We start from the raw sequence: 23454 nt of genomic DNA on the forward strand, positions 1-23454 counted from the left end.
GCCTTTCACTAAACAAAACAAACCCAAATCTCCCTGTATTTTCAATTCTGCTTGAAATTTATCTTATTTATTTCTCATTTGGTTGCAAATCGGGAGAAATGTATATAGACATTTTGACAATGTTTTGTTAAAACTAACATGGGCTCGCATCTACGGTCCTGGAGTTACAGTAATATATTAGATGTTGACAGAAGTAAACTTGAAGTATGGATAACTTAGACTAGGCTTCCCTTCTTCAAAAAAAGGAGAAATGCTTGCTATTAATTTATTACCTGCTAATGAAAACTGGTGAGTGAAGTTTTAAAATGCAGTTTTGTTACCAGTAGTGGTAAAATAGCAATTCGCAATGCACCTATAACACCACTCTAGCAAATAATGAGCCCCTTAACTAGTCTAAATGTCAAAGCTCATTAATCAAGTTGTGAAGTATGCAGTTTTGCTAGGAACATGGCTTACCGCAGAGACTAGCTTACTTACTGACCAAACCTTGTACATTCTGATGAGCTGTGCTTTGGACGAGTGCAAGTAGATTTTTGATGAAAGTTGCCCTCTAAAAATGTAATGTCAATGAAAGGGTCATTATAGTGTTAATTACTGGGAGCACCTAGTTGAAGGTCAGAAGAATTTGCAGCTTAAAAGAGAGAGAGAGGTTAGCCAGACTTGGGATGGAAGGGAAAGGTAATATAATCATTGGACATACTGTTCAGAAAGAATTAAACCTAAAAGAACTATACCAAGAATAAAGAATCTAAATTTATTGCAGTGTGTTCAATACATTAAAATAACATTTTGCAATGGGGCATGGATTGCATTGGAGTGTCAGCCTGGAATGGCTGTGGTAAGGGTGGCACAGTGGTTGGCACTGCCTCACCGCCAGGGACCCCGGTGACTGTCTGTGAGGAATCTGCATGTTCTCCCTGTGTCTGCATGGGCTTCCTCCGGGTGCTCCAGTTTCCTCCCACAGTCCAAAAGACGCACTGACTATGTGTATTGGCTGTGCTGAATTCTCCCTCAGTGTATCTGAACAAGTGCCAGAATGTAGCAACTAGAGATTTTCACAGTAACTTCATTGCAGTGTTAATGTAAGCCTACTTGTGACACTAATAAAGTATTAAAACTCCAAAAACACAAAATCATTATCATAAATGAGTTATTTATTTTAATGTTAAATGTGCAACAGATTAGAATTCTAGAAACAATGTAAGTTTACAGTATTATTTTGAATGAATTTTATTTGAACGGATGTGCTACAGTGAAGTGCAGTTTGTAATAGTCGAGTGTGGGTTCAACAACAAGGATGAGCTCACTGGGATTGATCGTACCATGGGTGCCTCAGTGACCAGGCAGTAAGGTCTGCAAGGCACTTGATAACATTCCAGTTACACTATTTAATAGCTGCCTCTTTGCAGATGCTGCAGGCACAGTATTGAAACCACATTATTGCCTCAAATGTCTACTTTTGGTGCCCTGTCTTCTTCTGAAGCAGACTGGCACAATGAGCCTGTTCAGTGGTGGTTCTTTCAAGAACTCATTGTGTATACTATGTAAAAGGTAAGGTAAAGTCACCGTAGTCCCACATGACCACAGGCTGTGACTGACGGTGATAATCTAGGATCACCTCATCTTAGGCAAGGGCCAAGGTTGAGTTACCTCACTGGTATGGGAATTGAACCCATGCTATTGGCGTTGCTCTGCATCATTAACCGGCTGTATAGCCAACTGAGCTAAACTGGGATCTTGAGTTCATGTCACATTACACGTAACCCCCACCATTTGGCCTGTGTTATCGGACAACAAATTTTATGAAATTGGGCACACAAAATGGAAGCAGACTAAAGTTACCCTCAGAGCTCTCCACTAAGAATCACAAACAGACACTGATCAGTAGGCAAGAGCATGCTTTTAGAATGCAAATGAGGGCTAGCACATAACGGAAGCTGGACAGGATGGCACCTACAGGAACTAAATCTCCACCCCATCAAAATTAGCACCTTTAAAACAGTCAGACAACCCATGAAGACACCTAAAATTAGCATAGTTAAGGAAACATTCCTGGCCCCTCAAAACCTCTTTTGAGATCAATGACACACCTATGGTTCAAACCCCAGAGATTCTAGACTATTAAATAACCAATCAGACAAAACAATTAACACACACGTAAAACAATTTCCTCAACACTTGGAAACATCGAGGCAGGATGGCTAAGGTCGAATACTGTAAATAAAGTATTAGCATTTGAATTGCATACTGCACTGAAGTTCAGGTATACCTATAGCCTGCTGCGAGGGACGGGCAGAGTGCTTTTGGGACAGTCCGATTGTCCTGACTGTGCTTCTCTGTCGATGTAAAGAAAATAAAACTGTGCCGTTATTGAACTTCACCCTGAGTCCGTAGTGGTCGTTTCGCCCACTCGCGCTAACAGCCTGGATTTGCAAAATCTTGCGAACCTTCCTGGCTTGAGACAATTCACACCTCTTTAACCTGTGATATCCCCCTCTCCACTCATACTGTCTGTACCTGTAAAGACTTGATTTCCTGTAAATACTCACCATTATCTTGCAATTGTGCCTTTGTCTACATGTGCTGTGTTTGTGAACCCAATTCTCCACTCACCTGATGAAGGAGCAGCGCTCCGAAAGCTCGTGATTCCAAATAAACCTGTTGGACTTTAACCTGGTGTTGTGAGACTTCTTAGTTTGTACACAGCAAAACCCCACAAAGATTAATGTGATAAGTAAATCTGTTTTCAATGGGGATAAGTTTTATCTGTAACACTCGGAGAACTCTCCTGCACTTCCTGAATAGAGTCCATGGGATTTTGTATTTCAATCTGAATAGCCAAATGGGGCCTTGGTTTGAAATCTCTGATGGACGAAACCTCTTGCAACGTAGCACTTGCAGTGAAGTGAGAGTAGGCAGCATCTGGATTTGCCTTATGAAAGGATATCATCTATATAAGTGGTAACCCTCCTTCACAAATGGTCTCTCACAATTAAGATTAAACAGAGCTAAATGATTTTCTAAATGATGGTCAAATATTTTGTTTGAATGTGTGTTTGATGATGCTGTTACATCATATGCAAAACCCATACTTTTAGCCTTTTGTTTAAAAATGCATTCTTTCATATGACAGTCAGGAATTGTAAATAGCTATACATCCACATTCCATTTATAAACTTTTCTCTAAATACTTAATACCACTTTGAGAAGTCTCACAACACCAGGTTAAAGTCCAACAAGTTTATCTGGAATCGCAAGCTTTTGGAGCACTGCTCCATCAGGTGAGTGGATTCACAAACAGGGCACGTATAAGCAAAGATACAATTGCAAGATAATGGTTTGAATTCAAGTCTCTCCATATAACAACTTTGCTATGTGAATGTGTGTTGACCGTTTAAAAATGAGAAATTGCTAATTATTCCTAGCGAGAGAAAAAAAGAACAAATGGAAACAAATGCTGTTATTAATTTAGGTTCAGATGCCTTGCTAAACCATAAACTTTTATGCAATCTGTTTTTAAAAAAATGATACTAAGAGTTTGCCATCCTCTTGTTCAATGCAGTTAACTAAAATCCAACCAGGACCCACACCCTCCAATCTTAAACTGATCTTTCCTCCTGACCTCTTCCCATACCTTTCGCCACCACTGGTGACTGAAAGGAACATGCCACCTGCCAGTCAGCTTTTACTGAATCTCTCTTGCTTTATCCCTGCCACCCCCGCCCTCGAATCTCCACGCTTTTTACTGCTCGCACCTTTCATTGACAAGTGGCTGCACCTCCCCTCATTCCCACCACAAAGAAAAATAATTATGGCATAAGATTTAAATGGACCTTATGGTTATCATTCTGTTGCTTGGAAAATCTAATGAATTTGGAAACCTCCAGTGCACTCTGCTGCACTCAGTTAAGAGGAAGTATTTTCCAAGAGCTGCCTTTCTACCAGGCTAATAATCGATGTAAATGTTCAAACCCTACTCCTCTAATAATTTTAATACTTTCATTTTTTAACATGGAGACAGGTGCAGTATTTTACCACCAAGCAGTTTATGGTGTTGCTAACCCACAATATCTGTGAAACATATTGTAGATTGTGGCATATATGTCAGTCTTTGAAGCTTCAAAAAATCCTTACAGAAACAGTTTGACTTGTACAGAGTATAAAATTTGAAATGCTGGTTCCACTGTAGGTGGTCGCCATTTTGAAATGTGAAAAATTTTCTGGTTAACACGTGCCAAGCGCAATCTGCTTTGAGTCTTAAACTCCTGCCCATCATCTTGGCAACATGGTCTGCAACAGCTGCTTGATCTAGTGGACTGACTTATAAGGCGAGTATGACCCTAATTATGTATTCCTGAGCTGAAAAATTGAGGCCGGCTCCTATTTGTGCATTTATTAGCTGAAAAATGGGGAGTCACTAGGTCTAAATGTGCACTTTGCCCAAAGTAGGGATTGTGTTCATGTTGGATGATTTACATGCCATATTCTACATTTCAAAAAATCTTAATAAAACACCAACAAATATTATTGGTAATGCAGTTAGCATAGTACCCTTTGTCATCCAGTGTATTGTTAAATCTTGCTTACCACTGATGCTCTTGCCTTTTTTGGTGCATATTTGGAGCTGATAATGCATTCTGTTTCCAGAACATGATGACATGCAATATAGGTTCATACTGAATTTGTAGATTGAGCATAATCCAGTTTTCCACCCTTAAATTTATCTTTAAAAATCAGGATTACCGTTAAATTTAAATTAGCGTTAAATTTGAAAACAGCAAAAACAGGGTGAAAACACAACCACTCTGCTATATGCAAAGGAGTCATAGAGTGAAGTCAGGTGAAATGTTAATGACATCATGCAGTCAGGCAATGGTAGCATGGTGGGAAGATATTTGTACTATCATCTCATGATTTAACTATTTTGGACCAATTGCAAATGATAGTAATCCCACAGGTGAAGCAAAAGATACAACATGATTTCTTTGTGCCCAAAAGAGAGAATGCTGGAAAATTTCAGCAGGTCTGGTAGCATCTATAAGCAACACTACATTGGATGACAAAGGGTTCTGAGCTAACTGCATTACCAGTAACATTTGTTGGTGCTTTGTTAAGATCTTTTGAAGTACCGTACATTCTAGCATGTTAAAAAAAACAACATAAACACAATCCCTGTTTGGGACAACAAAGTGTATGTTTAGACCTACTGACTCCCCATTTTTTCTCTCCTTACAGATGCTGCCAGACCTGCTGAGATTTTCCAGCATTTTCTCTTTTGGTTTCAGATCTAGCGTCTGCAATAATTTGCTTTTATGATTTCTGTGAGATTGTCAAATGTCAAGAGAGAGGTTGAGATGGGGATAAGTCACCCACCAATATATATGTACACTGCATGTGGAAGTACAATAGGTGATGGTTATAACCAATTTCTTTCTAACAACCTATCATGGACGGCAATCAGTTTAACAAATGTTCAGATCACTTCCAACTCAATTTGTGTGCTTATGCAGGCTCTCTCATCTGCTTTCAGGTAACCAGTAGGTACCATCCAGCTAATTTCCAAAGTTCAACACTGAATGACTTCATGAAAGTTGTAATCAAATTGTGTGCTGAGCATTTTATGAAATAAACTCAAATCTCAAATTTGAAGAAAGTTATTTTTTCTTGTAACTAATCAGATTTTGCACACAATTGCAGAGTGACCTTTAGTGTGACTCAAACACTTGTATATTATCATAAGCTACATTTTCAGTGTAGCTTTCAGCTTGTAGACTAGAGCACTTTCACCAACAATGTCTTAATATGGCAATTTTATGTGTAAAATTGCATTTGATGAAGGCTCCTTGAAGACCAAATAAACAACATTATAATTTGTAGCTGGTGAGTGAATGTGCCACAGTTTAGAGGGCCTCCTTAACCCTTTATGTGCTCTCTTTCTTCACCAAAGCAATAAGTGCTACTTCTTAAATGGGAGCCCCCTTATTCTGAAACTTTGACTCTAGCTCTAGGTTTCTTCAGGGGAAACATTTCATCAGCATCGATCCTGTCATTTCCCCCTTGGAATCTTCTGTTTTAGTAAGATCACCTCTCGTTCAATAAGTATAGGCCCAACCTGCTCAATCTTTCTTCATGAAACAACCCCTTCATCCCAGGAACCAGCCTGGTGAACTTTCTCTGAACTCCTTCCAATGTATATCCCTACTTAAATAAGGAACTTAAAACAAAGCACAGTATTCTGGGTGATCTGACCAATGCCCTGTACAGTAAAATTTCACTTTTATATCCCATCCTGCTTTCAATAAAGACTAACATTTTATTGCTTTCCTAATTACTTGCTGCACTCGCATGCTAACCTTTTGAGATTCACGTACCAGGACACTCAAATCTCTCCGTATGCAGTCTCTCTCCTCCTAAATAATATTCCGCTTTTCTGTTTTTCCTGCTGAAGTGAATAACCTCGCATTTTCCCACATTATATTCCATCTGTCAATTTTTTGCCCATTCACTTAACCTATCTATATTCCTTTACTGGCTGTGTGCTCGTCATAATTTGCTTTTCCTCCTATCTTTGTATTGACAGCAAATTTGGCTATAATAAACTCAGTTCCTTCATGAATTTAATATAGATTGGAAATATTTGAGATCCAGCTCTGATTCCCAAATCTCCAAGAAACCAGTGTTTGCTCTAGCTTCTCAGTTCCTTTTTATACACTTTTAGAACTCCTTTGGACTGTTCTAATTTCTTCTTCTATTCTTTTTGATTGCCCTTTGCTGGTTGTTTAAATTTTCTCAATCTTCTGGTCTTCTCCTAAATTTCACAGTATGATACGTCTGGTCTTTCAATTTTATACAATCCTCAACTTCCTTACTTGACAACAGATGGCTCATTCTTCTCATGGAAGTTTTCTTTCTCTATGGAATATATCTTTGGCAGTTATGCAATATTTCCTTAAATAACTTCACTGCTTATCTACCGTCTTAACTTTGAACCTATTTTCCCAGTCTATTGTAGTCAGCTCTGCCTTCATACCTTTATAATTGCCCTTCATTAAGGATTAAGATGGTCGCTTCTGATCCACGATTCTCACCCTCAAACTGAATGTGTGATTCAGCGTATTATGATCAATCTTGTCGAGAGGATCAAAGAACAAAGAAAATTACAGGACAGGAACAGGCTTGGCCCTCCAAACCTGCACTGACCATGCTGCCTGACTGAACTAAAATCTCCTACCCTTCCGGGGACCATATCCTTCCATTCTCACCCTGTTCGTGTACTTGTCTGGATGCCCCCTAAAAGTCACTATTATATCTGCTTCCACTATCTCCCCCGGCAGTGAGTCCCAGGCACCCACCACCCTGTGTGTAAAGAAAATCTTGCCTCGTACATCCTTTACTATGATATCATTGATTAATTCTGTCTTATTGCACATTACAGATCTAAAATAGTCTATTCCCTGGTTTATTCTGTAACACATCTTTCTAAGAAATGGTCCCAAATACACTCGATGGCCTCATCATTAAGGCTTCCATTGCTAATTTGATTTGAAGATTAAAATTGCCCATGGAATGTCTATAAACTACTCCCAGTGAATCACATGGTTGGCCATCAGCATCTACATGGTATAGCTGCAACACACTACCTTCCCTCTTATCTCTATTGTATTTCATCTACCTAATTAAAGTTTTGAAGTATCATTCAATGATTTTTTTGTAGCGATAGTAAATAGTTTAACAGATTAATCTATAAATTTAATGTAGTACTTATATAGTGCTTTATTTCCCCAGTCCTGGTTTAGACCACTGTCCTAGATTAAAGAAAAGAAGTAATGCTCACCATCCATTCACCTACCTGGTCACCTGCTTAATGCTCTAGACCTCGGCTCTCTGGTCTTGCTGTCTGTTGCTCCCTCTCTTGGTCAACTGTTGTCTTGGAAAAGGCCGCAATAGCACCTGTCCCTTCACTGGACCGAATTCCTCACTCACTAAATTCATGAATTAAATACTGTGTAGAGTCTGTACTTTGTCGAACGCATTTCCATGCTGCTAACTCTACCTAGCTAACTTTTACTATAGTGCATCAAAATTTGGAATTTCAGCAGCCGTCCTTTTCTACATAACATGATATTCCATGTTTCCAACTTGCATTCGATGGCCATATGTTTGCATCAGTTTGCAATGGTAAATAATTTAGTTGCCATCTATCTCATTTGCAAGGGTGTTTTATTTCTTTATTTTCAATGGACATCAAGTGATTGATGCAAGAAAATACCATTAAAAAGGTGAAGGATATCAATCCTAAAATACTGTAAGCATTCCCCTTCTTAGGACCAGGTATGGCCATCGTGTCATTCCAGTTCAGGTACGTTACAGGCTGGGTACAGACAAAAATCTCATTTTTCTGGCTGATGCCCAGCTTTTGAAGAGTTCCTCCTTTGCAGAAGTATGATTTTACTAGCTCTGAAATAAACCTGTCTGGAATTCCAATTGAGAGTCTCTGGTGAAAAGTGTATTGAGAGCAACTGAACTGACTACTTGTGGAACCCATGTAGCTATCAGAAAACACAGGTATTAACAAATCAAGAACAATCTATCAATCACTTATAGAAAGCAAATATTATGCTCAGTGACAAGCAATATTCATAGCAAAGTACAATAATAATCCAGAGACCCAGGGCAATGCTACAAGGATCAGGGTTCAAATATTACCATTGCAGATGGTGAAACTTGAATTCAGTGAAAATTTGAGCTTAAAAATCTAATAATGACCATGAAACCATTATTGATTGCCATAAAATCTAGTTCACTTTATGAGCTTTAGGGAAGGAAATCTGCCTGCCTTACCTGATCTGGCCTACATGTGTTCCCACAGCAATGTGGTTGACTCTCAAACGGCCCTTTAAGATGGCCGAGCAGAACATCAGTTTAAGGACAATTGGAGATGGGCAATAAATGTTGGTCTAGACAGCAACGCCCATGTCCACTAAATTAATTTAAAAAATATATAGTTTGGCACCTTCACAGCATTCATCTATAATTTTCAGGACTATACAATTTTTAAGTTTATACTTTTTTCTCTGGCTAACCTATCTGCATAGTTTGCATCACCAAGTGCTAGAATTAAGCGTTGTGCTTTCATGGAATCATACAATCCCTATATTGCAGAAGGAGGCCATTCGGTCCATCGAGTCTGCACTGACTCTGACAGAGCATCTTATCCAGGCCCACCCACCTGCCCTATCCCCATAACCCTGTCACTTACACCACTAATGCCCCTAACCCTCATGGGACATTAAAGGGCAATTTAGCATGGCCGATCCACCTAACCTGCAAATATTTGACCACTGCTACCCGAGCACCTGGAGGAAACCCACACAGACACAAGGAGAACATGCAAACTCCTCACAGTAACCCAAGGTTGGAATCGAACCGTCCCTGGTGCTGTGAGGCAGCAGTGCTAACCACTGTGTCGGTGATACTTAATCAGAAGAGCTGACCGAAGGGCATTGAGAGAGAAGTTTTGGAAGTAGGAAAAATCTAGAACTTCCAATTAGACTGTAAAAGCTCTTCATGTGAAATAACTTTAGCAGAGAAGTCTGGCAAAATTATCAAAGCGAAATTTGTCAAGTTATTCATCAATCTGGAGATATTTCACAATAGTGTAATTGACCACAGCTCCTTTGGGCTTTAAAACAGTAATGACCAATTCGTTTCATTTTGGATAATTACGTGTTTTGGACATCACAATACTAAGCAGATTTAGACACTTCCAAGCTTTTTCTGTAAAAAGAAAGCTGTCTGCGTGCCACCTGCCACTTATGGGAACAGTGTTTTTCTCATTGAATGAGGTAATGGGGAAATCAGACTGTTTCTGCTGCATTGAACATAAATATTTTTCTTGGTGCCTCGTGAAAGATGATAAAAATATTGGAATCCAGAGCTCGTAGGCCATGGTGAGAACCTATAAATGGTTGAGTTATTGCTGTCCAGACAGGACAGTGGTGGTTTAAGGAGGCAGTATAGACTGGGAATAAATGGTCTGAATTATTCCTATTCCCTTGTTGTAAGAAGGAGATGTACCGTGATTTATTTTTACGGGTGCCTGTCATTGGAATTCAGTTTGGAAAGCCACCCACACACTCCCCGTACACGTTAACTGCTTCACGGCTATTCCACGTATTTGTATAAAAATCGAGGAAAGCAATACTGTGCAGAATTGCTTATAACATTGACAGCAAGTGAATAAACTTAGTCTGGATACTGTCTGCACTGCTGTTTGTTTCATTTCATGATATAAATGTGTGTGCCTCAGTGTGGTAACGGGCAGCAGCAGTTTTAGCACCCTGTGCACTTGGCAGGTCTCCCCAGGGTCTACAAACACAGCTGTACAAACAGTGCAGGACTTGTGTCGGAAACAGGGCCAAGGGGAGGGAGAGAGGGAGGGGGGCATGGAGGGGGAGAGGGGGAGGGATGACAGAATGACATGACTTGGCACAGGCAGTTCCTGAGAGGCAGGCTAAACCTCTAAATATCAGCTGTCTGTTTATAAAGATTTTATTGATGGTACTGATTGGTGTAACAAAAAAATGTCACGTAATAGTCTCCCTGGACTTGGGTTTAACATCAGAATGATTAAACAAAATATACTCTTGACTGTGAAAGGAGTTTGAAAAATGAATGGGCCATCCTCAAAGGTTTGGAGTTTTCCGTAATGAGTTAAAACGTGCAACTGAGGTTTGTCGCTAATGTGATTGAGCTGTTAAAGAGAGCACACTGAGATTCCTTGGCCTTTACGCTGTACATTGTGGCAGTTTATAACCTAATAGTTGCTGAAGAAGTCATTTGGCATCAAAAAAAGGGATGTTGCATTTTAATGTCACAATTTCCACATCCAAGTGTAGTTCATCTAAAATAGGAATGCATCAAACAAAATGTTACTGTCAGCTTTCAAGGAAGTAAACTCCTCTTTACAAAGGGAGGGGAATAATAATAACATACTCAAAATATTGTGCAATGACATACAAGTTATTGGCAAAGTATTTAGTTTAACTAGCTTGGCTCACTGTCTATGTGGACTTTGCACATTCTCGCTGTGTCTGCTTGGGTTTCCTCCGGGTGCTCCAGTTTCCTCCCACGGTCCAAAAGGCATGCTGACTAGGTGTATTGGCCATGCTAAGTTCTGTCTGTGTACCCGAACAGTTGCTGGAACATGGTGACTAGGGGATTTTCACAGTAACTTCATTGCAGTATTAATGTAAGCCTGCTTGTGAGTAATTAACTTTAGTTGAACTCCCCAGGAAAACGAGCAAAAGAAGGTGCAAGTCTTATTGATTTCCTTTTTATTTTACCCTGTGTTATTTCTGGAATATGTCATAATGCTTTGACTAATTTACCAAACAGTTTCCTTCTCACTATATTCTGATTGCATAAACCGTGCATTTTTATTTTTGTTTTGTATTAATATGTTGATCAGAGTGTTGCACTTCATTATGCAATTTAACCACTAATTCAGGAAGTGTTGGTGATGCATCCCCTTGCTCTGCTATCCCAATTATTATAAATGTAAGAATTGCTATTCTCTTGGTACATGTTGTAGCTATGCCCTTTCCCATGCCCACCTCTGTCTCATCTCTGTCGACCACAACATCCTCCTCAAGTGCCCCCATTTTGTCTACCAGCTCTGTGCAATCAATTATTTGATCAGAACTAGAGCAGTGTTTTTTTGTCCCACCTCTGCACAATCACCTCAGGAGTCCTGATTGATCTATCCTTGGTCCTGTCTTCCTCATTTTCATGCTGCTATTTGGCAACATTATCTGCAGTAGTAGGATTCTACTTCAACTTACATGTATGCTGATGACACCAGCTCTACCTCTTCATTGCTTTCCTCAGCTTTCATCATTGCTGTTAGAATTCTTGTCTGATATCTTGTCTTGCGCCGTAATTTGATCCAAGCCAAACATTGGGAAGACTGAAGCCATTGGGCAGAATTCTCCAGCCCTTGCTGCCAGCAGAATCTTTCAGTCCCTCTGAAGTACTCGTTAGAGTTTAGAAGAATGAGGGGAGATCTCATTGAGACGTATAAGATGATGAATGGGATGGATAGGATAGAGGTGGAAACACTCTTCCCGCTCAAAAAAGACAGTAGGACTAGGGGGCACAGCCTCAAGATAAAGGGGGGGCGGTTCAGAACGGAGTTGAGGAGGAACTTCTTCACTCAAAGGGTGGTGAATCTCTGGAATTCTCTGCCCGTTGAAGTGGTGGAGGCTGTCTCGCTAAATATTTTTAAGAAGCGGGTTGATGGGTTTTTGATAAGAGAGGGGATTAAGGGTTATGGGGAGAGGGCGGGAAAGTGGAACTGAGCCACGACAGATCAGCCATGATCTTATTGAATGGCGGGGCAGGCTCGAAGGGCCAGATGGCCTACTCCTGCTCCTATTTCTTATGTTCTTATGTTCTTAAGTTGACCACTGCTACCGGCAAGGAATGGAAATTGCCATTGTCTTCAACAGGACTGGAAGATGCTACAGGTGGCTGATGGAGAGCCACCTCTACTGTGGGGTGGGAAGGAGAGGGGGGTGCTGGAGAATTCCACCGACTGTCTTCAGTTCTTGCCACAAACTCCATTTCTCATTACCAGTATTATCCTTCTGCATGGCCACATTCTCATGCTGAGCCACGTAAAAAGGCAAAAAAAAACTGGAAGTATAATAATAGCACTCAGCTGATCAGGTAGCATCTGCAAAACCAGCAGAAGAGTTGATGTTTGGATGTGGAAGCCACAATGCATTTGATAATTTGGCCATCCCAAAAAAAAATCAAATCCACTGTTCTCCCCACCAATGCTAGCTGAAAATGTCCAGCTAACCTCAGCTGTGTTCATTATGTTGTCTTTTCACTGAGATGTTAAACCATTTCTCTGTCCCATCCAGTGGTTGTAAAAGCTCTTACAAAGAGTGGGGGGTGGGCTTATCCCTAGTGTTGTGGTTAATATTTATCCTCTATTTCACATCACAAAAACAGATGATCTGATTATTAATTTTTACAGGATGTGGGTGTCACTAGCTGGGTGAACATTTATTGCCCATCCCTACCTGCCCTCTATTTCAGAGAGCAGTTGAGAGTCAACTACATTGCTATGGGTCTGGAGTCACAAGAAGGCCAGACTGGGTAAGGACGGCAGATTTCCTTCCCTAAAGGACATTGGTGAACCAGATGGGTTTTTCCGACAATTGACAATGGTTTCATAGCCATCAGTGGATTCTTAATTCCAGATAGTTTTTATTAAATTCAAATTTCACCACCTGCCATAGCGGGATTTGAACCCGGGTCCCCAGATCATTAGCCGAGTTTCTGAATTAATAGTCTAGCGATAATATCACTGGGCCATTGCCTCCCTTTATTGCATTCCTTCTGATGAGAGCTTGCTGTGTGCAAATTGACTGCTCCATTTTTTACATTACGACAGTGATAACCTTTCAAAAGTGCTTTGGGACCCTGAAGTCATGAAAAGTGCTGCAGAAATGCAAACTTTCTTTTCAAACACCTTGCTTACTCTCGGCAATCTGGGGAGTGGTTAGAGAACGAAAGGAGCTTTATTAACACGTAATCCATCTGTTGACCAAATGAATTTTAATTAGTGTGATCATAATCTACATTAAAGATTTATTTGAAAAATCATACTTTGTGTCAGATCCTTTTTTTTTCCAAATACAGCAAGTTGGAGGTAAGGACAGAGGTTGCTGGAAAAACTCAGCATGTCTGCCAGCACCTGTTCAGTTACGCTGAAGAAGAATTTAGCATAGCCAATGAACATAACCAGCGCGTCTTTCGGACTGAGGGGGAAACCGGAGCACCTGGAGGAAACCCACACAGACATGGGGCAAATGTGCAGACTCCGCAAGTGACCCAAGCTGGTAATTGAACCTGGGTCCCTGGCACTGTGAGGCAGCAGTGCTGCCTCCATGGATGGTGCAGAATTCCTCAATGGTAATACCATACAATTCCCAGAACAGATATTTAGGTTCTCTCTTGTTGGAGATAACCATTGGCTGGTACTTGCACGGCACAAATGTTACTTGTCACTCAACCCAACCCTGAATGTTGTCCAGCATTTGCTATATTTCTGCATTAACCTATCCATTGAGTTGAAAATGCAGCTGAATCAGTCATCAGTGAACACCACCGCTTCTGATAATGGTAGGAAGGTTATTGAAGATGGCTGAGGACACTGCCCTGAGCAACTCCTTCAGTAATGCCGAGGCTGAATGACTGTTCTCTAACAACGAGAAACATCCTCCTATGTGTCAAATATGACTCCAGCTTGTGATGATTTTTTTTCCCCTTCTATCTCCATCGGCTTCAGTTTTACCAGGATTCGTTGGTGCCATGTTCAAGCAAATGCTGTGTCAAGATTGCTGACTCTAACCTCAGCTTTTGTGCACATGCTTGGACAAAGACTAAGGACTGAGTGGTCTTGGTGGACCCAGACTGAACCTCGTGAGCAGGTCATTAGTGTGCAAGTGTTGCTGAAAGCACTGTTGACAACAGCTTCCAGCTGCTGATTACAAGTAGCCTGATAGTGTAGTAATGGGCTGGGATTAGATTTGTCCCTTTTTTTATGGACAGAATCCACATTGCTGAGTAAGTGCCGGTATTGTAACTGTACTGGAACAACTTGGGTTGAGGGAAGTTAGTGTGAATCTTCAGCACTACAGCCAGGACACAATCATGGCCATAGCCTTTGCTGTATACACTGCATTCGTCTATTTAGAATGGTAGAATGATGCATCACAAAAGGATGCCAAGTGGCCCAGCTTGCCTGTGCCAGCTCTTTGAAAGAGCTACGTAATTAGTTCCACTCCCCGGTCATTAGCCATAGCCCAGTATTTGTTTTTCTATTTCAAGTATTTGTACAGTTCTTTCTGCCATTCTTTCAGGCAGGGATTCCAGATGGCAGCTCACTGAATAACATTTTTATTTAAACATGTTGCCTCTGGTTTTTTTCCCGGTTACCTTAAATCTAGGATCTCTGATTGCTGACCCCTTTTGGAAACAGCTTTTTGCCTTATTTACCCTGTCAAAAACCCTTCATTAAGGGGTTAATGATGAACACCTTCATTAAAGCATGGCACGGTGGCACAATAGTTAGCACTGCTACCTCATAGCGCCAGAGACCTGGGTTCGATTCCCAGCTTGGGCCACTGTGCGGAGTTTGCATGTTCTCCCTGTGTCTGTGTGGGATTCTTCTGGGTGCTCCGGTTTCCTCCCATTGTCTGAAAGACGTGCTGGTTAAGTGCGTTGGCCATGCTAAATTCGTCTTCAGTGTACCCGAACAGGTGTCAGAGTGTGGCAACTGGGGGATTTTCACAGTGGCTTCATTGCAGTGTTAATGTAAGCCTACTTGTCACGAGTAACTTGACATTGATAAATAAATTTTAATACTAAACTCCCCGAACTGTCTTTGCTGCAAGGAGAAAATCTCCAGTTTTTGTAGTCTTGCCATGAATGAAGTCCTTCACCCTTGATCCCATTCTAGCATATCTCTTCTGCACTATATTAAGGCCTTAAATTCCTTCCTGTGCCTTTGCACTTAATACCTCTATTAATAAGACCAAGGATCCCATAAGCTCCCCCTGCTTATCCTATTGCTTCTCCTATATCTCTCACTTGCTCCTTGAATTGTGCCGTTTACTCTTTCTCTTGATATTCTTCCATTATCAGGAAGATCCTGGAATTCCCTCCCTAATGACATTGTGGGTCAATCCACAGAACATGGACTGCAGTGGTTCAAGGAGGCAGCTTACCACCACCCCGAGGGCAACTAGGGATGGGTAGTAACTGCTAGCCTAGCCAGCAACACCCATGTCCCATGAATAAATAAATCAGATGTCATTTGTGGTCAAATCCCATTTAAACTGGACTGAAATTTGCTCTCCTCCAGATGAGCATTTTCCCCTTTGATTTTTTTTTTTAAACAGCATTGTACTTTTCCATAACCCTCCCAAACCTGCTGGTGTATTTCCCAACTGAAACATATTCCACTTGAACAATTTCTTTTCCAAAACTAGATCCATCTCTTCCTTCTACTCTGGGCTGGGGATACACCAAGAAAGAAAGTTCTCTTTTGCACACTTTCAAATTCCCACAGCCTCTCCCACAATCTCTTCCACCAGGGAGTTCAAGGGCAACTTGTATGTGGGAACATCAGCATCTTCAAGCTTTCCTCCAAGCCACACATTAGCCTGATTTGGAACTGTACCAGCATTACTTCATTGTTGATAGCTCAAAATCCTGGAACTCCCTTCCTAACAGCATTCTGGATGCACCTGAACCACGTGGACTGCAGGAGTTCAAGAAGACAGCTCATGACCACTTCCTCAAGAGCGGTTCGAGTGGACAATAAATGCTGCCCTTGACCACCATGCTTGATCCCAGAAAGGAATAAAAATAAATCACATCTATAAATTTAAGGAAACATGCTATAAATGTCTAATGCATGATGTGCTGCGATTGTTTATGGGCAAATTAAAGCTAAATGACATTAGGTTAGTAATTGTCAAACTTCCATAGCATTTGCGTTTTACATGTTGCCTTACCTCATTTTATAATGTTCATGTTGTACATATATTGATGAATAGATGTGCAATTTGGTTTTATGTTCGTGGCACATGAGGCATATTCTCAATCTAAGGATTTATACTGAGCAAATTGTTTCTTTAAAAAAAGTATAGTCCTACAAGTATCTGTACAATTGCTGCTCTGCACATCAACATTAACTTTGAGAAGTTCTCAAACATTCTTAATGTAGTAAGTTCAAGATGAACAAGGCTCTGCTGAATTTATTATGGTTGAATTACATGAGTTAACAGCACTAACTTAACGAAACTAATGAACAATACATCTCCTAAAGATGCTTTGTCCATTTACTTGTTGTCAGAACAATTTTGGTATAAGATCTGAAACATTAGCCCCATCTCTTGACAGATGTCGGGACACATGTTGTGTAATTCCAGCATTGGTTATTATTATTTTGTGTATAGTTGAGGTGTGATTGGTAAGCAATTTTTCTTGACCACAATTCAATTGATGTCATTATTATTATTTTTAATTTTATTAAATTTTAATGTAGAATCCCTACAGTGCCATTCGGCCCATCAAGTCTGCACCGAACACAATCCCACGTGTGCCTCAGTCTTGTAACCCCACGTATTTACCCTGCTAATCCCCCTGACACTAGCGTCAATTTATCATGGCCAATCAACCTAACTCTCACATCTTTGGACTGTGTGTTATTGTTTCACACAGTTGGGATTGATGTCAAAAGCGTGTCTTGTAATGTTGCTGCAAAATTGTTGGACTGTGTGTTATTGTTTCACAAGGTTGGGATTGATGTCGAAAGCGGTCTTGTAATGTTGCTGCAAAATTGTTTTTCAGGAGAAAACCATCATCTCCGAAACAGCAAAGAAGAAGGAGAGGGAACTTGTGGCCAAGGAAATTGAAAAATTACGCACCTCCATCCAGACCTTGTGCCGCAGTGCCTTGCCTTTGGGAAAAATAATGGATTATATACAGGAAGACATGGATTCCATGCAGAATGAATTGTCAATGTGGCGCAGGGAAAACAAGAAGCATGCAGAATCTCTTCTAAGAGAACAAAGGTTAGAAGCACCAAAATCTGTGAAAAAGTGTGTAGAAATCTGGACGATTGCTAATTAACAATGTGAACTGGTGGGTAAGTGAAGTGAGGGGAAATGTCTTCACCCAGAGGGTGGTGAATGTGTGGAATTCACTACCACAGATAATAGTTGAGGCCAAAACATTGTGTGATTTCAAGAAAAAATTAGACATAGCTCTTGGAGCTAAAAGAATCAAAGGATATGGGGGAAAGGGGATCAGGATATTGAATTTGATGATCAATCATGATCAAGATGAGTGGTGAAGCAGCCTCGAAGGACTGAATGGTCTATTCCTGTTTCTAGTTTCTATGTTTCTATGTGTTACTGTCCTTCCTTCTAAATTTTCTGGAATGGAGTTCTTTGACCCCAATCAGTGTTTTTATTAAAATGTAGCACATCTCAAGTATATGAGATGGAATGGAATGTAATGCATAGCGCAACTGCGGAGTAGGACCTGTGCTTTTCTTAAACGCAACTTCAGAAACAATGAAAGATCGTTGCTATTTTAGTTAATGCCTAGCTGAGAGAGCTAACTTAATACATTCATAAAAGAATCTGGTGAAAAGAAGAACTGTGCATTCAGAACTTGTAGTGGTGAAAAATCTATGATGATTCTTCAATCTTAACTTGATTTGGGATTTGAGTATTTATTTGTGTTTTGTGAAATATCTCTAAAATGGTTAAATTTAGGATCACATTTAGTAAACATAGAAAATAGAAGAAGCAGTAGGCCATTCAGCTCTTTGAGCCTGCTCCGTGCCATTTACTATGATCAGCTATGATCATCAAATTCAGTGTCCTGATTTTGCTTTGCTGCCTCCATATCCCTTGATCCTTTTATTAAGCTTCCAGTCAGGGTTGGAAACTTCTATTTGCTAGCTAGCTCAGGGTGAGTTTTCAGCTTTGGGTAGAGCTTAAAATATTGCAACTCTCCAGAGTGCACTACACTAGTGTATCTTTCCACTCTATTTTTACCTCTGTTGCCTCTCTGCTGACCTGCTACATCTTATCCTTAGGAACTTCGAACAGTTTTTCCAATGCTAGCTATTGTTGAATAGAAAATAGCACAGGGTAATAAATTTATTAAACTGGCAAGTAGAGAAGAGGCAAAAGCCCAGGTAGATAACAATATTTGTCATTTTTAATTTTGCCAGGGTTGATGGCAATATTCTAAGTCTCTTTTTAAATTTTCTGGCACACCAAGCATATTTTCAAAAAAAACAAAGAAAAGTGCAGCACTATAACAAGCCGATCATGATACCCTAACTAAAAAAAACTTTCTGCCCTTACTCGGACTGCATCTCTCTATTCCCTCCCCATTCATGTACCCATTGTGATCCCTCTTAAATGTTGCTAATGTGCCTGGTCTCACCACCACCTCTGGCAGCGCATTCCAGGCACCCACCACTTTGTGTGAAAAACTTACCTGCACGTCTCTCTCAAACTTTCCCCCACTCACCTTAAACCTATGTCCCCCTTATAATTGACACTTCCACCCTGGGAAAAGGCCTCTGACTACCCACTCCTGTCTATGTCTCTCATAATTTTGTAGACCTCTGTCAAGTCTCCCCTCAGCCTCCGTCTTTTCCTTCTGCCTTTAATAGGCATTCTTTCATTCTGGCACTTGAAATTATTTTTTGCTAGTGAATGCCAGTCATTTGTAATGAAAAAGGGATTTAAATTGTATTTCAGCTCAATGACCTGCTTAAGATTTCCATTATCAACTTTGTTTTTATTGACTGTTGCCACAAGTTACTCGGTTCGTGCATCTTTAGTCATCTGGTTTCATCAAATGCCTGAATACTTGACTTTCTCAATCCATTCTAAATCATTAAAATTCCACAGCAATGTCCATCTAGTGCCTTGTATTATAAGTTTACAAGTCTGTCTTCCATTGTATATTTTTTCATTGGTCTGATTACAAATTAATTACAAAATTAAGTTTGTAAGTTTATTTATTAGTGTCACAAGTAAGGCTTACATTAACACAGCAATAAAAGTTACTGTGAAAATTTCCTAGTTGCCACACTCCGATGCCTATTCAGGTACACTGAGGGAGAATTTAGCACCTAACCAGCACACCTTTCAGACTGTGGGAGGAAACCAGAGGAAACCCACACAGACATGGAGAACATGCAGATTCCATATAGACAGTGACCTAAACTAGGAATCAAACCAGGTCCCTGGTGCTGTGAGGCAGCAGTGCTAGCCACTGAATTTGAGACTAGGAGCCCCATATAGATAAGCTTCCTTTAAAGTGCACAGCTGGTAATTTTTTCCCTGGGTGGACAGAAATTGATGTGGGTATGCCGGCGTTGGACTGGCGTAAACACAGTATAAAGTCTGACAACACCAGGTTTTAGTCCAACCGATTTATTTGATAATAGACTCACAAGCTTTCGGGGTTAGTCCCTTCGTCAGGTGAATGGAGAGTTCTGGCCTCAGACAGAGCATATAAAGCACAGTAATCTCTAAACTGTCTGTGCTTTATATGCTCTGTCTGAGGCCAGAACTCTCCATTCACCTGACGAAGGGACTAACCCCGAAAGCTTGTGAGTCTATTATCAAATAAATCGGTTGGACTAAAACCTGGTGTTGTCAGATTTTTTACTGGACAGAAATTCCCATGGTTTGTGGTGGTCGTGTTTCTTTTGAAAGGAATACTCTATACATAGATGCATGATGTTTTCTGCATTTTAGAACAGAAAGACTTGCTAGAATTTATTATCAGTGCATGGTTGGTCTGCAACTAGGAAGCAGACAAAAGGGCTCCAGATGGCGCTCTGTGTCTATCTGAACAATATTTTTTTGGCTGATCTACAGAGGCTATTTTAAAACAAATCCACAATGTTTATTGAATTAATTCAGCCTCTATGCAGCTTGGTGAAATTTTTAATTTGAATGGAGATTGCACAGAATGGTTTGTTTTCTAATTCAATCAAATGTCAATTACGCGAGAATGTGTGACACCCAGAATCTGGCTGGGTGATGTAGCACACACTTAGCTGGGAATGAAAGAAAATGACCTCAATACAATGCAATACTTGTGTTCCTTTCGTCACTTAACTGGGTGGCATTGCTGCTTCACTGCGTCAGAGACCCGGGTTCGATTTCTAGCTTGGGTCACTGTCTGTGTGTAGTCTGTACTTTTTCCCTGTGTCTGCGTGGATTCCCCTGGGCGCTCTGGTTTCCTCCCACAATCCAAAAGACGTGTTGGTTAGGGTGTATTGGCTGGCTAAATTCTCCCTCAGTGTACCCGAACAGGCACCACACTGTGGCGACTAGGGGATTTTGAAAGTAACTTCATTGCAGTGTTAATGTAAGCCTACTTGTAACACTAATAAACAAAATTAAACGTAACAGTGTATCTGCTTCTTCAGATGAGTGATCACATTCTCCTCTCTTCCTCTTCATCAGTGCCATCCCCCCATCACCTCCCCACACTTCATCAAGTTCTTTAATTGTGATATTGGGAATGGAGTGGGGTGGGTGGGACACAAGTTCTGACTTCCTTTGGAGGCAATTACACTCATTTGCTCATTTAAAAATGTCACTGTTTAAAAAAATCTTCAATAGATATTTAACAACAGTACCTTAATGACCCCCTTCTAACATAGCTTTTCTTTTCAGGTTTGTAAAGGAATCTCATCTAGTACTTATACATCTAACTTACACTTATTACTCACACTATAGAATCCATTCTCGAATCCCAAGCTATATAGGGATAAGGAAGACTATCTGACCTCTCGTGACTCATCCATCTAGTTTTCCTATCATGGTATCCATCTTCAAACTGTAAGATGCCTCTGTTACTCGTCATGAAAGCCTATTCATTCTACGTGTTAATCGTTCCTTGTATGAAGAACTACTTCCCATCATTGGTAAATTTGCCTGTTCTTGTTTGAAGCTGTACTCCCCTGTCCTTCTATCATGACTGAGTTTGAAGGCCTGTTCAAGACCTAGCTTTTCTGAACAGTTCTTTCTCTATCTTACATACTCTTGGCCATTTTCTTGTTGCTTTCTCCTTGAAAATCACACTTCTATTTTATTTTAACTCAGTTTTCTGGTACAAGAGATCAGCCAAGCAACTCTTCTCGAAACTATTTCCAGTGCTTGAATATCTTCCTTGGGATGGCAACTGGATGTGGTGATAAGAAGTGGTACTGTAGATGTGGTCTGACTAGAAATCTATAGTTTGAATATCGGTGTTTCTGACTTGCACACCTGTGACCCTTGGCTGACTTGTTGCTCGTATGTATCTGAGGTCCATATGGGAACAGCTGTTAAACATTTATTTTTTTATTATGCATAGTGGCTTTTCATCTTTTTAATCCCAATTCCTTTCCTTTTCTGTATATCTGTTAATGCCTTTGCTTCCCAAGTAAGGATCGCAATTGATTTCACAACCATTGATGGGTGTCTTGTGATCAAAAAAGTAATACTGTCCTTTCTCTCTTTACTAAAATTTTTTCAGTCAGGGATCATCAGGCAGAGGATATCTTAGTATCATTTAACATAAGTGACAGGAACTGCCACGGTGGCACATTGGTTAGCACTGCTGCCTCACAGTGCTAGGGACCTGGATTCAATTCTGGCCTCATGTCACTGTCTATGTGGAGTCTGCACGTTCTCCACGTTCTGCGTGGGTTTCCTCCGGGTGCTCCACTTACCTCCCAACCTGGGTTAGGTTGATTGGCCATGCTAAATTGCCCCTTAGTGTCAGGGAGACTAGCAGAGTAAATACGTTGGGTTATGGGAATAGGGCCTGGGTGGTATTGTGGTCGATGCAGACTCAATGGGCAAAATGGCCACCTCCTGCTGTGTAGGGATCTATGATTCTAGGATCACTCAGTCCATCTCCATTATGACATGATGGACCGCATTCCCAGACTATTACTTATTTCACCAGCGCAATTGCTGAAACCTATGTAGCTTTTCAGTATTTTGTGGCAGTATTGACCACATTGCTCGCTTGCGTGCGTAAATTAAATTTTTTTGTCCTTGCAGTATCACAGACACAGCTGTGGAGCCATTAAAGACTGAACTCGCTGAACTGGAGCAATTGATCAAGGATCAACAGGATAAGAATTGTGCTGTCAAGGCAAACATACTGAAAAATGAGGACAAGATCCAGAAGATGATTTCAAGTATTAACTTCTCCTCAAGAACGTGAGAGAGGAGAGACTGTTGCACAGTCAGCACAGGGACCGGTTCAGCAAATAAGGTGAAGAAATGCTGGGGAGGAGGGACCTTGTAGGACAGCAGACTGATAAATAACGTGTACATGGGTAACAAAGACATTTCTTTGCATTCCTATCTCTCCAATCATTTGCATTCCACTAGAGAGCTTACTATTTTGCCTAGTTTGAAGAAAGCAAATGCGTACATCAAATAAAAGCAATGTTTATAAATAGCTTGCAGAGTGAAAGCAGGATTTGTGTCGTTTTCTTCTCTGCTTACCTTCTTTGGGTGAAAATTCTTGCTGGTGATTTTAGCAAAACAGTCGATGTGAATTCAAAGCAGGATGGTAAAATTATTGATCAGAGGAAAGTTTACCCCCTTCCTGACTGTCACTCTCCCCACAAATTCCTGAATGTTTTCAGCGAAGCTAGAGTGTTGTCTCCCGCAATAGACTTCATTGCAGCATCAAGGCAAAAAAGAAAGTCAATGCGACACAACACCGTCCCCGCCGCTCCCTCCCCCCCAACTGTGGTTTTAGACATCGCATCTGTGCTCAAGGCCAGGATGAAACAAATATTCTGCCATCTTACCTTTATGC

At 40.6% G+C, this 23454-nt stretch overlaps 1 protein-coding gene across 2 annotated transcripts in view; it reads left to right on the top strand.

The window, feature by feature from the left end:
- Positions 1 to 23088, top strand: part of traf3ip1 (TNF receptor-associated factor 3 interacting protein 1) — a 96921-nt gene extending 73833 nt beyond the window's left edge. For both annotated transcript variants that reach the window (XM_080198742.1, XM_080198743.1), the window contains 2 exons: positions 17434 to 17657; positions 22683 to 23088. In XM_080198742.1, the coding sequence (XP_080054868.1) occupies positions 17434 to 17657; positions 22683 to 22848 (390 nt within the window). In that variant the 3' untranslated portion in view covers positions 22849 to 23088. The remainder of the gene's footprint in view (positions 1 to 17433; positions 17658 to 22682) is intronic.
- Positions 23089 to 23454: the final 366 nt, after the last annotated feature.

This window comes from Carcharhinus amblyrhynchos, chromosome 11, assembly GCF_965287045.1.
Source record: "Carcharhinus amblyrhynchos chromosome 11, sCarAmb.v2.hapA, whole genome shotgun sequence".
NCBI classification, from domain to species: Eukaryota; Metazoa; Chordata; class Chondrichthyes; order Carcharhiniformes; family Carcharhinidae; genus Carcharhinus; species Carcharhinus amblyrhynchos.